This window comes from Trematomus bernacchii, unplaced genomic scaffold (assembly GCF_902827165.1).
Source record: "Trematomus bernacchii unplaced genomic scaffold, fTreBer1.1, whole genome shotgun sequence".
Classification (NCBI taxonomy): Eukaryota; Metazoa; Chordata; class Actinopteri; order Perciformes; family Nototheniidae; genus Trematomus; species Trematomus bernacchii.
In genome coordinates this window covers 133,045-149,497 of record NW_022987695.1, presented here as the reverse complement: position 1 = coordinate 149,497, position 16,453 = coordinate 133,045, and the positions used below count along the sequence as shown (strand labels likewise).

At 38.2% G+C, this 16,453-nt stretch overlaps 1 protein-coding gene across 18 annotated transcripts in view; it reads right to left on the bottom strand.

Moving 5' to 3' along the window:
- Positions 1-15,849, bottom strand: part of LOC117489241 — a 72,135-nt gene extending 56,286 nt beyond the window's left edge. For 12 of the 18 annotated variants that reach the window (XR_004556591.1, XR_004556590.1, XR_004556589.1 and 9 more), the window contains exons 1-8: positions 15,738-15,849; positions 15,520-15,548; positions 13,289-13,480; positions 12,342-12,544; positions 11,943-11,961; positions 11,169-11,252; positions 9,845-9,874; positions 342-544 (exon numbers count right to left, since the gene is read on the bottom strand). Coding sequence is in view for 13 of the 18 variants with exons in the window: in XM_034138419.1 (XP_033994310.1) it covers positions 342-544; positions 9,845-9,874; positions 11,169-11,252; positions 11,943-11,961; positions 12,342-12,544; positions 13,289-13,480; positions 15,520-15,548; positions 15,738-15,778 (801 nt within the window). In the remaining 5 variants the exon portion in view is untranslated. Of the gene's footprint in view, positions 1-341; positions 545-1,306; positions 1,499-3,249; positions 3,279-3,392; positions 3,569-9,844; positions 9,875-11,168; positions 11,253-11,942; positions 11,962-12,341; positions 12,545-13,288; positions 13,481-15,519; positions 15,549-15,662 lie in introns of those variants that run through there. The other 6 variants (XM_034138420.1, XM_034138416.1, XM_034138425.1 and 3 more) reach the window with 6 other exon arrangements.
- Positions 15,850-16,453: the final 604 nt, after the last annotated feature.

Sequence of the window (16,453 nt, the reverse complement as noted above, 5' to 3'; positions counted from 1 at the left end):
ATTCATCCATTCAGAGGTAAACCACAGCAATGATTCCTAACCTCTTGAAGGGATAGTTTGAATGTTATTGGTTGGGGTTTATTGAGGTATTTATAAGGTATAGTTAGAGCTTATGGCAAGGTTAAGCACTGAAGATATTCCAAATATACCGTACACTTAGAATTATCTTTCATTATTTACGTTGGGTTTCCCTTTTTTGGGGTGCGCTCCGCCATCTACTGTAACTGATACAATGCCTATAGATAAACACCTCATACAACCCCACTTCTAAACATCCAAACAAGCCCTTTAAAGTCACATGATCAGTTTTCTTCTTATTGATTGTGTGTGAAATGGATTACCGGTCCAGGGGAAACTCCAAGAACATCCTTGACCTGAAACCAGGCCGTGTCATTGCGGTTGCAGATCAGCATGTTGCTCTCATGGAACAGAACGTCTACGGCGACGATGACATCCGGGTTTTCCACGAGTCTCCTGCTTTCAGGCACAAAATGATCTTTGTCGTAGGTGTGATGCATCACCACCAGAACGATTGGTTTCCCACCTGTGAGCACAGAGATAATGTTGGGAAAATACTGAAGGTACTCTTCCAATACCAGAGTACACATGATAACAAAGGTATCCCAACTGTAGCTGTGGACATGACAGGATGTATGATTACCTAGAAGAGCATCAGGACTGTTTGAGGCATATGATAGCTATGTGATTAACATGATGATTCAGCCTCTATGGAGATAGACATATGACAAGCATGATCATTTCTGACGTGGAGCTAATCTGAAGTAAACATTGAATACTGCTTTATATTCCTCCATCTTGTGACTGTGTAACTCCCTCTCTTGGATATCAGCATGTGAAGGACACTGTTCAGGAACTAGTTGATGCTCTGTATGTGATGACTACTTCCATTCTGGAGAGGATCACAAATACATGGATCCTGAGATTGAAGCTCAAGCCGGTGACCAGTGATTATTAACATTTTGAGAAAAGTCAGAATTTTGAGATTTTTGAGAAAAAGTCAGATTTTGGAAAAAAAGTCAAAATTTGAGATTTTTGAGAAAAAGTCAGAATTTTGAGATTTTGACCAAAAGTCAGAATTTTGACAAAAATACCAACAAATTCTCTTTTTGTTTTGACTACTTCCATTCCTGAGAGGATAATAAATACATGGATCCTGATATTGAAGCTCAAGCCGGTGACGAGTGAGATTCTTCTAACAGATAACACAACGTTTTTTAACATTTCCCTGTGTACCTTTGAATAACCAGTGGGAAATCGGCCAATCATCGTCCTAGACATTTCCTACCTGGGATTTTGTCCATTGCCTCTCCGATGTCTGTTCCAACTCGAGACGCGATGGGACAGAAAAGCACCAAGTAGTCACTTTGTTCAGGAGAGATCACCTCGATTTGACCCGACCCTTTGAGGTCATTAACATAGGTCTCATGAGCACCGTTGGTACATCCTGCCACGGAGACATGGAATTTCCTCCCCGGCACTAAACACAGAGAAGATTTGTATTGAGTCCTTTTTTTTTGCTTCATACCACAAACCCAGATGCAGAAGAACCGTGTCCAAAAGTGTGACTGAAGTTTCAAAAGCCACCAGACTCCATTGTAAAAATACAGAAGTAAAGTTTTCACATCTTCCCAAAAACCACCACCATAATATAACGGACCAATATGCTTGCTTTTGTTCTGTTTTTACCTCTCTGTCATTAATAACGACCAGAGATCCAGTTGTATAATTGTTTCACTACATTTGATCAGTTAAACCATTAAAAAAGTATCAGAAATATTAGCAAAGCAGCTTTATTTTAATGACTAAATGTAGTGTAGTGTCTATAATACTGGAATATTGCAGTCTTGTCCACCATGGTGGAAAAGTACTTATTTTGTTCACTTAAAGCGAACTTTTTTGTCTCGTGTTCTCCTTGCGCTGGTCACTATTCTATAAGAATCACTGTTATTTTGATTAAATAAGATAAGATGTACTCTCTTGATCCCAATTTGGGAGATGTTTGCGTGGCAGCAGCATAAAAGACAAGGCGTTGCACATAAGAGAAATTAAAAGGGTAGAAATAAACAATTCTAAAATGTAAACATCTCAAAATAGAAAAAGAAAAGCATTAAAAAATATATATATATACATGTTGAAATATCAATTTACAGTAATTCAACATGTGTGTTTTTTTAATGTTTCTTATGTTAAACGTTTTGTTATTGTATTTAACCCAACTGCTCCTTAGATGAAAATCACTTGTATACCTCACCCTTAATACAAATGCATTTAAACTTGACATTTACACTTATTGTGAGTGAAAATAATAATATTAAGACTCACTTCTAGCAGTTTCAACATCTATGTTAAGAGCTTTTATTGAGACACTTGACACTTGCTTGTCTTTCATAAGCTTTGATAGTTCTGGGGGCGGGACACCAGGCTTATGAAAATTGATTTTAAAATGTTTTTTTGTGTGGAAATACTGTATATTTCAATCCCTAATCTTTCTTCCTATCCCCTGCAATACCCTTAAGCACCTCTAGGGTTGGGAACCACTGACTGAAAGGACCAGTGTGTAGCTTTAGTGACATCTAGTGGTGAAAATGCAGATTACAACTATGATCTGCAAGAATTATTATCATTTTTCGATGCCAACCAAGAAGAAAAAAGCCTAAAAAAAAGCCAATTGAGGGTTTCCATTGGAATTATGAATATTGGGGAGAAGCTTCGTAGCAAGCACAACGTTATGATGGTTATAAGTTTAGTCCAGCAAGATAAAAGCACAACCTTCTTCATAATCATGTGATTGTGTAAATATTATATTCCATTTCTGACAATAATTCCGCCCTGTTCTACACATAGGTCCTTCAAGTTAAAGTGCCCACACCCTGAAACTAAATTAAAGTCGTATATTTAAAGCTGTGTGTGAGTATTAGCAGCAACTGAGCTTTGAATTTTGAAAGTGAAAGTATTCATTGTGCAGTAAAATGGCCCCTCTTAGGGTGTTACTGTTATATAACACAGGCTGTATATCCTGCTAATCCTTACATTTGACGCGGATAAATTGACATGTAAAGTCATCACATTTAGAGACACATGCTTTTCTTTAGACAGGAAGGACGAATTGTAATCTGTAAAGTCATTAAAAATGTCGTAAAAAAATAGGTCACCTCTGAAATGTGTATAAAGTTGCAAAAATGATGAGTAAATGTGTACATGTAGTTCATTTCTAAAGACACTTCTTACCCTGTCTCTGTCCCTGGCCGTCCATGTTTCTGAGGAAGATAAATGGAAACCTTTAGTACACACACTTCAAACATGCGTCACAAACACTCTTCTCTGTCTCTTAAAAAAGCGTGCGTTGGTCCTTGAGACTTAATTAAAATTACCTTAGAATTGTATAATCTGCAGAGTTATCCAGTTTCATGGTAGATATGCAGCAGCCTTAAAAGAAGAGTACTTACTGAACAGACTGATAGTTTATCTGGCCTGACTCTTGCATGTTGCTCTGCACTTTCACTTTCCCTTTCTGCGGCTACGCGCTCTCTGGTGACCGCTGCAGGAAGAGGAGAGGAGACACTGTGTCTCCTCTCATAACATGTGACAGAGGTGGGAAGTACTCAGGTCTTGTACTTGAGTTAAAGTAGAAGTACTCCCAAAGTGATTATCGACTTTCATCTATTTGGTATTTATGGACAATTAAAAATATTATAGTCTGTGTCCATCTGATCTGTGTGTTTATAGGTTGCATTTTGTGAAATACCACACTGTAATGTTCCCTCTACTCTGTGTTAACGCTGCTTTCTGCAGGGTTTCCTAGATCTTGTACTTGAGTAAAAGTATAAGTAGTCACATCTTGTATTTGAGTTAGAGTAGAAGTACTCAGATCTTGTACTTGAGTTAGAGTAGAAGTAGTTACATCTTGTATTTGAGTTAGAGTAGAAGTACTCAGATCTTGTACTTGAGTAAAAGAAGGCTAGAAGTACTCAGATATTTGACTTGAGTATAAGTACTCAGATCTACCAGAGTAGGAATACTCTGTTACAACTAAAAGTCCTGCATTCAAAATGTTACTCAAGTAAAAGTAGAAAAGTATTATCATCAAAATATAGTTGAAGTAGCGACAGTAAAAGTACTCATTGTGCAGATTGGTCCATTTCAGAATAATATATATGATATGTTTTATAATGATTGATCATGAAAGTGTTCTCAAAGCTGGTAAAGGTGCAGCTAGTTTGAATGACTTTGTATACTGCAGGGTAGCTTGTGAATTTACTCCAGGTGGAACTAAAGTCTGATTTAAGAGCTGATTATATTTCACATCATTCATCCAGATCACTAAAGCAACTAAAGGTTTAAAAGTATTTACTCAAGTACAGTACTTAAGTACACATTTGAGGTACTTGTACTATACTTGAGTATTTCCCTTAATGCTACTTTGTACTTCTACTCCTCTACAATTCAGAGGTAAATGGTATTTAATACCTTTAGTTACTTTACAGATGTGGATGAATGATGTGAAATATAATCAAGTGTTAAATCAGACTTTAGTTCCACCTGGAGTAAATTCACAAGCTACCCTGCAGTATACAAAGTCATTCAAACTATCAGCACCTTTACCAGCTTTGAGAACACTTTCATGATCAATCATTATAATCAAAGGTGAAATAAACTGTACATGTCAAATAGAATAAGATGAGAAAATTAAATAATGTACAGGAATGAAGATCTTAAATGCAACTTTAATTATTCGTCCTTTTACATTTAAATCTACTCAGACTTACAGCTTGACCCTCAAACTTGATTTAATTTAAAGGGGACCTATCATGCAAAATGCACTTTTGTACGTCTTGTATACATGAATATGTGTCCCCGGTGTTCCAGGGAACTCACCAAGTGTCAGAAAACACAACCCTCTCTATTTTCCTCCATACCCAAATCTCTAAAAAAGGGGCTGCAACGGATCTGATAAAAACTGATCCAGATTTGAACACTTCTATGTCGTCACAGAAGTGGCGCTACGGCTATTGGGCCACCTATCAGGGGAATGTGGGGTTGGGCCACGGCCGGCCATTGCCGCTCGAAAGCGCTGGAGACGCTGTAGTACATATGCCAGGCCTGTAAGTGGCGCTGTAGTCTGCCACAAAAGCAGCGAAGAAGACTTCCCGCCCATAGTTACCATGGTTACCCTTCTGTTTATTCTCCGCTGTGGCTTTTTTTCTCCCTCCCCGAGGCAAGCGTTTGCTCCCGCTGCTTTAATTCAATGCAATCCCTCCCCGTCGAGGCAAGCACTGTAATTCTCTCCGGTTAGTCCACCAGCAGATAACAAACACCCACCTCTCCGCCTCTTCCAAGGAACGAGGGGACCGTGCGGCAGTTTCAGTTTCAGTTTCTTTCGCCTGTCAAGATGTCCGTTAAAGTTGAAATCTTCCGGACAAAATTAGAAAAGTGCCGGTCAAAGGTCTTCTTTGTTATTTATTGAGCTTTAAAACAAATGAATAACGACTCTATATAATAAAACACGGAGGACGGAGATCTCTTTTTCTCCCCCTCTTGACTTGATCAGAGCACGGCTCCCCTCTCCTGCAGGGGGGCGTGGTCAGCTGCAGTCACAGAATCAGCCCCGTAGACAGCAAACAGCACATAGAGCGAAATGAGGCATGGCTAAAATGCATGATCTGTTTGGTATTTTGAAAACAGAAACGTATAAATATACCTTATATAGGTATGGCCCTACAATATATCATTTAAATATAGCATGATAGGTCCACTTTAAGCTTTTCATTATTTGTATTAAATGTCTACTTATATCCCACTCCCCTGATGCAGCCTATCAGCTCTCAGAGGCAGGCTGTCAGGAGGACGCGCCCCCCCTAATGCTGCATTCAAAGTCTGCTCGTAAACTCCTACAACTTAAATATTTCCATTTCATCAGCCTTTACTTCCTGTGCATTACATCTCAGGGGCAAACATTGTGTTGCTTCAATTACATGTATCAGATAATACTCGTTTTTAAATTCCTTGCAGATTCATATTTTATATATAAAACACAATCAGCTTTGCATTATAGTAGATACGTGAGATCAGGGCCGTGCCTCCCTACAGGCCGATCACGCAGACTGGCGCAATTAGTGTGGCGCGGCACGGTTTCGCCACTGCGAGGCTCCACCTAGCACGCCGACGCCCGTCCCCCGTCCCCCGTCCCCCGTCCCCCGTCCCCCGTCCCCCGTCGACGCCCGCGAAACAGAGGGCCTCATCATATATCTTTGCGTGGGGCCTCATGTTGGCCAGGGACGGCCCTGGAAACATGTTCATCCACAATGAGACACATGTACACAGACACTGTGATTGATTGATTTGTATTTATTATGTTGATGTTTTAATGAGCACAAAGCAGCTGCAGCAGGGTTTTACAGATATTTTAGGATATGTTAAACTTGATAAGATTTGATCACACACTTCTCTACGGCACACATTTAAACATTATGTTAACAAATCTGTATATCTCAAAAGCACACTGAATTAACATTCTCATTTAACACGTTTGTACCCATTCACCTACATTAAAATCTCTGTTTAAAAGATTTCTTCAGTGCCAGGAGGAACTTTATTAATAATACTGTAGACTTTAAAGACTTTTCAACGAATGGCAGGTTTGTCTTATAAGTTTAACTTGAATTTCATTTGAATTTGTAAGTGTCATTTACTTAAAGCAGGTTTGTTATTCTTCCATCTATTCTTCTCTAATGCACCTTAGATAAAACATCAGTGATCCAAAGCTTCAGCTCAAAAGCATCTATGTTAATAGTTTAATAGCATCCTTCATTTCCCGTTGATTGCAAATGCATTGCACATGCACTTTTGTCCCTTCAAAATGCATTTATTGGAATAATAAACCCCTGAGGTCTTCTTACTTCTGTGTATGCGACATGATTTTGACAACAACAACAACAACAACAACAATTCGTCCAATAATCCTCCAGTCTGAAAGAAAGAAAAGATCAATCAGTCATCTCATATCAACAGCAAGCACAACATGATTTAGATCACATGGGTTTTTTCTTATTACAAAGGAAATAAAATACACTTTTTTACAATCTGTTTTTTTACAGCTTTGGCCATTTGTCCATTCAGTCATTTTCAATATATATATTTTTTAAAGCCTGGTTGGCATCTTGCTAGGAGTCACATGTTCATAATTTTTTCTGATACAAAAGATGGCCACCACCAGCGTTAGTAAAACTATAGTACCTCAATCTAAAAATATCATATAATGAAGAATATGAGTCATTTCAAGAACAAATAGAAGTTAACGTGTAATTTCATGAAACCCACAGGTATTACCTATATGTTAGTAGTTATATTATTTTATTTCACTGTACACTATTTAACCTTACAATCTTTTCTTTCACCTGCACTATTTTATTCAAATGTATCGTACTTTGTTTCATTTGCACTATTTTTATTTTTGTATTATTATAAAAAATGTTGTCTTATGTCCTGTATATATAATATGTTGCATTGTTGGAGGAACCTAAGCTTTGCATTGCCATAACTACACTGTAGCTGCTGTGCATGTGATAATAAAACCCTTGAATCTTGAATCTATACTACGTGTTGCAGCCATTACACTCATATTGGAGTTATGCATAGAAATCTATCATGGCTTCTGGTTGAGAAATGAAAAATTGGAAAATGTCCAATTATGATCAAATAGTTTACACAAGAGACGAGCATGACCATAAGACTAGACAAGCTACATCAGGCCATCTACTGGCACCTAAACCCAGGACACATCTTCTGAACTCTTCTGTGACTTAGAGAGCTACAATGGAACTCATTGCCAAACTACCTTGCTGACATAGAGTCCAGAGCCTCTTTCAAGAAGAGATTGAAGTGCCATCTACTAATGAGCATGTACCCCTTGTGAGCTGTGAACCCTAATTTAATTTTATTTCATGCTTTGTACTGGTGGGTGTCTTGTGCACTCATCCTTGGCTGAGTTTGATGTTGAAAGTGGATGAGATTGTTGATGATGTTGGTGTTGTTAATGATGTCAGGACTTATGTCTTGAATGTTGTTGTGTTGAGTAGTATTGTTGTATTGTTTTAAGTGTCGGACCCCAGGAAGAGTAGCTTTTGTCAAGAGCAAAAGCTAATGGGGATCCTAAATAAACATACATTACATGTCACTTGTTAGACACTTTTATCCAAAGCGACTTACTTACTCGATACTGTAGCCGATCTGGGGTGAAGTGTCTTGGACCATAACGTCATGCACCACCGCACAACTTCATGCACCAACCACACAACTTCATGCACCAACCGCACGACGTCACACACGAACTGATGAAACCGCACCAAAACATAAACCTCTGCACCGCAGGCATCCCTTAAGCATAAACATAAACATATGTTATTTGTTATATTTTGAACACTAGATGGCGTAATGGGGCCACAGGATATAATTGATGTCCCTGGTTCAGGTGGGTGATCTGGGAATGGGAAGAGCAAACAGTTTTTTGACCGTGTTTGTTGGAAAATAAATGGTATTGAAAGCAATGGAGATCACACGCGTCCAACTAGTTTACCCAGTTCAGCCATTCCCTCTGTGATATTGAGTGGCAATAGTCACCACACTACGTTTCAACACACCTACCCACATTGCTTTTTGTTGGGGTTTTTAAACCAGCTAATCATTAGCATCATATAATAGTCAAATAACTGTACGGCACGTTTAGAATTTGATCCTAGAGTGAGCAACATTCATTAGTTTAGTTTTATCAATTGTTGATCTGCAGTTCAGCGTCAAGATACAAATTGATTTGCAGCTTCTTAAGAAAAGCTTATGAATGATTTTAATTTTTTTGTTGTTGTGAGGAAATACTGTATATTGCACCCCTAATCTTTCTTCCTATCCCCTGCAATACCCTCAAGCACCTCTAGGGTTGGGAACCACTGACTTAAAGAACCAGCTTTAGTGAAATCCAGTGGTGAAAATGCAGATTGCAACTAAGTGCTGCAAGAATTAGTATCATGTTTCAATGCCAACCTAGAAGGACGCACCCCCCCTAATGCTGCATTCAAAGTCTGCTCGTAAACTCCTACAACTTAAATATTTCCATTTCATCAGCCTTTACTTCCTGTGCATTACATCTCAGGGGCAAACATTGTGTTGCTTCAATTACATGTATCAGATAATACTCCTTTTTAAATTCCTTGCAGATTCATATTTTATATATAAAACACAATCAGCTATGCATTATAGTAGATACGTGAGATCAGGGCCGTGCCTCCCTACAGGCGGATCACGCAGACTGGCGCAATTAGTGTGGCGCGGCACGGTTTCGCCACTGCGAGGCTCCACCTAGCACCCCCCCCCCCTGTTCAGGAACTAGTTGATGCTCTGTATGTGATGACTACTTCCATTCTTGAGAGGATCACAAACACATGTATCCTGAGATTGAAGCTCAAGCCGGTGACCAGTGATTATTAACATTTTGAGAAAAAGTCATAATTTTGAGATTTTTGAGAAAAGTCATAATTTTGAGATTTTTGAGAAAAAGTCAGAATTTTGAGAAAAAGTCAGAATTTTGAGAAAAAGTCAGAACTTTGAGAAAAAAGTCAGAATTTTGAAAAAGTCCGAATTTTGAGATTTTGACAAAAATACCAACATATTCTCTTTTTTTGTTTTGACTACCTCCATTCTTGAGAGGATAATAAATACATGGATCCTGATATTGAAGCTCAAGAGATTTTTCTAACAGATAACACAACGTTTTTTTAAACATTTCCCTGTACCAGTGGGAAATCGGCCAATCATCGTCCTAGACATTTCCTACCTGAGATTTTGTCCATTGCCTCTCCGATGTCTGAAAGAAAGAAAAGATCAATCAGTCATCTCATATCAACAGCGTGCACAACATGATTTAGATCACATGGGTTTTTTCTTATTACAAAGGAAATAAAATACACTTTTTTACAATCTGTTTTTTTACAGCTTTGGCCATTTGTCCATTTAGTCATTTTCAATATACTTTTTTTTTTTAAAGCCTGGTTGGCATCTTGCTAGGAATCACATGTTCCTACTTTTCCGATACAAATGATGGCCACCACCAGCGTTAGTAAAACTGTAGTACCTCAATCTTAAAATATCATATAATGAAGAATATGACGTCTTCATGAGTAATTTCAAGAACAAATAGAAGTTAACGTGCCATTTCATAAAACCCATAGGTATTAACTATATGTTAGTAGTTATAGTTAATTGCATTTCTCTGTACAATGTTTAACCTTACATTCTCTTCTTTCACCTGCACTATTTTATTCAAATTGATTGTACTCCGTTTCATTTGCACTATTTCAAGTTTTTTATTATATATATTTTTTTGTCTTATGTCCTGTATATATAATATGTTGCATTGTTGGAGGAACCTAAGATTTGCATTGCCATAGCTACACTGTAGCTGCTGTGCACGTGATAATAAAACCCTTGAATCTTGAATCTATACTACGTGTTGCAGCCATTACACTCATATTGGAGTTATGCATAGAAATCTATCACGGCTTCTGGTTGAGAAACGTCTGCAATCTCGTGTTATCACTTTTCTCAGAAATGTCCAATTTGGCAAAAAAAACACTGTATTTTTATGATCAAATATTTTACACAAGAGACGAGCATGACCATCAGACTAGACAAGCTACATCAGGCCATCTGCTGGCACCTACACCCAGGACACATCTTCTGAACTCTTCTGTGACTTAGAGAGCTACAATGGAACTCATTGCCAAACTACCTTGCTGACATAGAGTCCAGAGCCTCTTTCAAGAAGAGATTGAAGTGCCATCTACTAATGAGCATGTACCCCTTGTGAACTGTGAACCCTAATTTAATTTAATTTCATGCTTTGTACTAGTGGGTGTCTTGTGCACTCATCCTTGGCTGAGTTTGATGTTGAAAGTGGATGAGATTGTTCATGATGTTGGTGATGTTGTTAATGATGTCAGGACTTATGTCTTGAATGCTGTTGAGTATTGTTGTATTGTTTTAAGTGTCGGACCCCAGGAAGAGTAGCTTTTGTCAAGAGCAAAAGCTAATGGGGATCCTAAATAAACATACATTACATGTTACTTGTTAGACGCTTTTATCCAAAGCGACATACTTACTCAATACTGTAGCCAATATGAGATGAAGTGTCCAGGAACACAACGACATAAAACAACGTCCAACCCTCTGCAGCACACACGTCCCTTAAAGATAAACATAAACATATGTTATTTGTTATATTTTGCACACTAGATGGCGTAATGGGGCCACAGGATATAATTGATGTCCCTGGTACAGGTGGGTGATCTGGGACTGGGAAGAGCAAACAGTTTTTTGACCGTGTTTGTTGGAAAATGAATGGTATTGAAAGCAATGGAGATCACACGCGTCCAACTAGTTTACCCAGTTCAGCCAATCCCTCTGTGATATTGAGTGGCAATAGTCACCACACTACGTTTCAACACACCTACCCACATTGCTTTTTGTTGGGGTTTTTAAACCAGCTAATCGTTAGCATCATATAATAGTCAAATAACTGTACGGCACGTTTAGAATTTGATCCTAGAGTGAGCAACATTCATTAGTTTAGTTTTATCAATTGTTGATCTGCAGTTCAGCGTCAAGATACAAATTGATTTGCAGCTTCTTAAGAAAATACGAATTAGGATATTTTGGGTATTATGATATAATATGTTACTAAATGGATTCTAACTTTAAAAAACACCGGTTTTAACCTCCTAATAGCTTCTCTTTTTTACACGTGAGTACTACTAGGTAAATATCACTTCACAGCCACTATAGACAGAAGGTTTTCACATGGCAATGGCTTATTAATGTAGATATTGGAAAACTGTCATCTGAAAATAGAAGGTTATTATTAAAGCCATACTTACAAGATAGCCAGCTGCTGTCCTGAAAGAGAAGAAAAAAAACGAGTGTCATTCAGAAGAAATTCATCCATTCAGAGGTAAACCACAGCAATGATTCCTAACCTCTTGAAGGGATAGTTTGAATGTTATTGGTTGGGGTTTATTGAGGTATTTATAAGGTATAGTTAGAGCTTATGGCAAGGTTAAGCACTGAAGATATTCCAAATATACCGTACACTTAGAATTATCTTTCATTATTTCCGTTGGGTTTCCCTTTTTTGAGGTGCGCTCCGCCATCTACTGTAACTGATACAATGCCTATAGATAAACACCTCATACAACCCCACTTCTAAACATCCAAACTAGCCCTTTAAAGTCACATGATCAGTTCTCTTCACACTGATTGTGTGTGAAATGAATTACCTGTGCAGGGGAAACTCCAAGAACATCCTTGACCTGAAACCAGGCCGTGTCATTGCGGTTGCAGATCAGCATTTTGCTCTCATGGAACAGAACGTCTACGGTGACGATGACATCCGGGTTTTCCACGAGTCTCCTGCTTTCAGGCACAAAATGATCTTTGTCGTAGGTGTGATGCATCACCACCAGAACGATTGGTTTCCCACCTGTGAGCACAGAGATAATGTTGGGAAAATACTGAAGGTACTCTTCCAATATCAGAGTACACGTGATAACAAAGGTATCCCAACTGTAGCTGTGGACATGACAGGATGTATGATTACCTAGAAGAGCATCAGGACTGTTTGAGGCATATGATAGCTATGTGATTAACATGATGATTCAGCCTCTATGGAGATAGACATATGACAAGCATGATCATTTCTGACGTGGAGCTAATCTGAAGTAAACATTGAATACTGCTTTATATTCCTCCATCTTGTGACTGTGTAACTCCCTCTCTTGTATATCAGCATGTGAAGGACACTGCTCAGGAACTAGTTGATGCTCTGTATGAGATGACTACTTCCATTCTGGAGAGGATCACAAACACATGGATCCTGATTATTGAAGCTCAAGCCGGTGACCAGTGATTATTAACATTTTGAGAAAAGTCCGAATTTTGAGATTTTTGAGAAAAAGTCAGAATTTTGAGAAAAAGTCAGAATTTTGATATTTTGACCAAAAGTCAGAATTGTGACATTTTGACAAAGATACCAACAAATTCTCTTTTTGTTTTGACTACTTCCATTCCTGAGAGGATAATAAATACATGGATCCTAATATTGAAGCTCAAGCCGGTGACGAGTGAGATTCTTCTAACAGATAACACAACGTTTTTTAACATTTCCCTGTGTACCTTTGAATAACCAGTGGGAAATCGGCCAATCATCGTCCTAGACATTTCCTACCTGGGATTTTGTCCATTGCCTCTCCGATGTCTTTTCCAACTCGAGACGCGATGGGACAGAAAAGCACCAAGTAGTCACTTTGTTCAGGAGAGACCACCTCGATTTGACCCATCCCTTTGAGGTCATTAACATAGGTCTGATGAGCACCGTTGGTACATCCTGCCACGGAGACATGGAATTTCCTCCCCGGCACTAAACACAGAGAAGATTTGTTTTGAGTAATTTTGTTTAGCTTCATACCACAAACCCAGATGCAGAAGAACCGTGTCCAAAAGTGTGACTTAAAAGTCTCAAAAGCCACCAGACTCCATTGTAAAAATACAGAAGTAAAGTTTTCACATCTTCCCATAATATAACGGACCAATATGCTTGCTTTTGTTCTGTTTTTACCTCTATGTCATTATTAACGACTAGAGATCCAGTTGTATAATTGTCTCTGTTGGTTTATCACAACAACCAACTCCTATCTCACTGCATTTGATCAGTTAATAGGCCGTTGTTGTGAGTGTGGACGGTCGGAGCATATACTGCGTTAGCTTAGCCGATCTCCATTCAGAAAACACGCATTTTAAAAGGTTTTTCGCCTGCCGTCTGTCTGCAGACTTGTCAAAGCATTAATTCATGGTTTTTACTAACCGGTATCAGTATGTTGTTACTTCGGCATCATTTTGAAATGTGTATTACAATTAAATCACAGTCAAAAATGTTCATCTTGTTGTAGTTGTAGCCCCCTTGCCAGCGATTCTCTCTCTCTAGTTTAGCATACTCAGTCCGACACAGCCTGGTTGTTTGCCCGCTAAGAACCTCGAATTTATGGGGCCAGAAAAACTGTGAAATAGTACCACTAGCCGGTACTACGCCAAGTGGAAACGCAACCAAAAACGGGCTCTAATGCGCCATTAGAGCCAACTTTTTTGTCTCGTGTTCCCCTTGCGCTGCTCGCCATTCTATAAGAATCACTTATCTATTAAATAAGATAAGATGTACTCTCTTGATCCCAATTTGAGAAATGTTTGCGTGGCAGCAGCATAAAAGACAAGGCGTTGCACATAAGATAAATTAAAAGGGTAGAAACAAACAATTCTAAAATGTAAACATCTCAAAATATAAAAAGAAAAGCATTAAAAAAGTAAAAAATATACGTTGAAATATCAATTTACAGTAATTCAACATGTGTTTTTTTTTTATGTTTCTTATGTTAAACCTTTTGTTATTGTATTTAACCCAACTGCTCCTTAGATGAAAATCACTTGTATAACTCACCCTTAATACAAATGCATTTAAACTTGACATTTACACTTATTGTGAGTGAAAAATAATAATATTAAGACTCACTTCTAGCAGTTTCAACATCTATGTTAAGAGCTTTTATTGAGACACTTGACACTTGCTTTTCTTCTATAAGCTTTGATAGTTCTGGGTGAGGGACACCAGGCTTAAGAAAATTGATTTTTAAAATGTTTTTTTGTGAGGAAATACGGTATATTGCACCCCTAATCTTTCTTCTATCCCCTGCAATACCCTCAAGCACCTCTAGGGTTGGGAACCACTGACTTAAAGGACCAGCTTTAGTGACATCTAGTGGTGAAAATGCAGATTGCAACTAAGTGCTGCAAGAATTAGTATCATTTTTCGATGCCAACCAAGAAGAAAAAAGCCTCAAAAAAAGCCAATTGAGGGTTTCCATTGGAATTATGAATATTGGGGAGAAGCTTCGTAGCAAACACAACGTTATGATGGTTATAAATGTAGTCCAGCAAGATAAAAGCACAACCTTTTTCATAATCATGTGATTGTGTAAATATTATATTCAATTTCTGACAATAATTCCGCCCTGTTCTACACATAGGTCCTTCAAGTTAAAGTGCCCACACCCTGAAACTAAATTACATCTTATATTTAAAGCTGTGTGTGAGTATTAGCAGCAAGCTTTGAATTTTGAAAGTGAAAGTATTCATCTTGCAGTAAAATGGCCCCTCTTAGGGTGTTACTGTTATAATGTATAACACAGGCTGTATATCCTGCTAATCCTTACATTTGACGGATAAATTGACATGTAAAGTCATCACATTTAGAGACACATGCTTTTCTTTAGACAGGAAGGACGAATTGTAATCTGTAAAGTCATTAAAAATGTCGTAAAAAAATAGGTCACCTCTGAAATGTGTACAAAGTTGCAAAAATGATGAGTAAATGTGTACATGTAGTTCATTTCTAAAGACACTTCTTACCCTTTGTCTGTCCCTGGCCGTCCATGTTTCTGAGGAAGATAAATGGAAACCTTTAGTACACACACTTCAAACATGCGTCACAAACACTCTCCTCTGTCTCTTAAAAAAGCGTGCGTTAGTCCATGAGACTTAATTAAAATTACCTTAGATTTGTATAACCTGCAGAGTTACCCAGTTTCATGGTAGATATGCAGCAGCCTTAAAAGAAGAGTACTTACTGAACAGACTGATAGCTTCTTCTCTGGCCTGACTCTTGCATGTTGCTCTGCTCTTTCACTTTCCCTTTCTGCGGCTACGTGCTCTTTGGTGACCGCTGCATGAAGAGGAGAGGAGACACTGAGTTCATCCAGATAACATGTGACAGAGGTGGGAAGTACTCAGGTCTTGTACTTGAGTTAAAGTAGAAGTAGGCCTACTCCCAAAGTGATTATAGACTTTCATCTGTTTGGTATTTATGGACAATTAAAAATATTATAGTCTGTGTCCATCTGATCTGTGTGTTTATAGGTTGAATTTTGTGAAATACCACACTGTAATGTTCCCTCTACTCTGTGTTAACGCTGCTTTCTGCAGGGTTTCCTAGATCTTGTACTTGAGTAAAAGTAGAAGTAGTCACATCTTGTATTTGAGTTAGAGTAGAAGTACTCAGATCTTGTACTTGAGTAAAAGTAGAAGTACTCAGATCTTGAGTTAAAGAAGTACTCAGATCTTGAGTTCAAGTAGAAGTACTCAGATCTTGTACTTGAGTAAAAGTAGAAGTACTCAGAGATAAGGTGCTATCAAAGCTGGTCAAGGTGCAGCTAGTTTGAATGACTTTGTATACTGCAGGGTAGCTTGTGAATTTACTCCAGGTGGAACTAAAGTCTGATTTAACACTTGATTATATTTCACATCATTCATCCATATCTGTAAAGTCACTAAAGGTATTAAATAC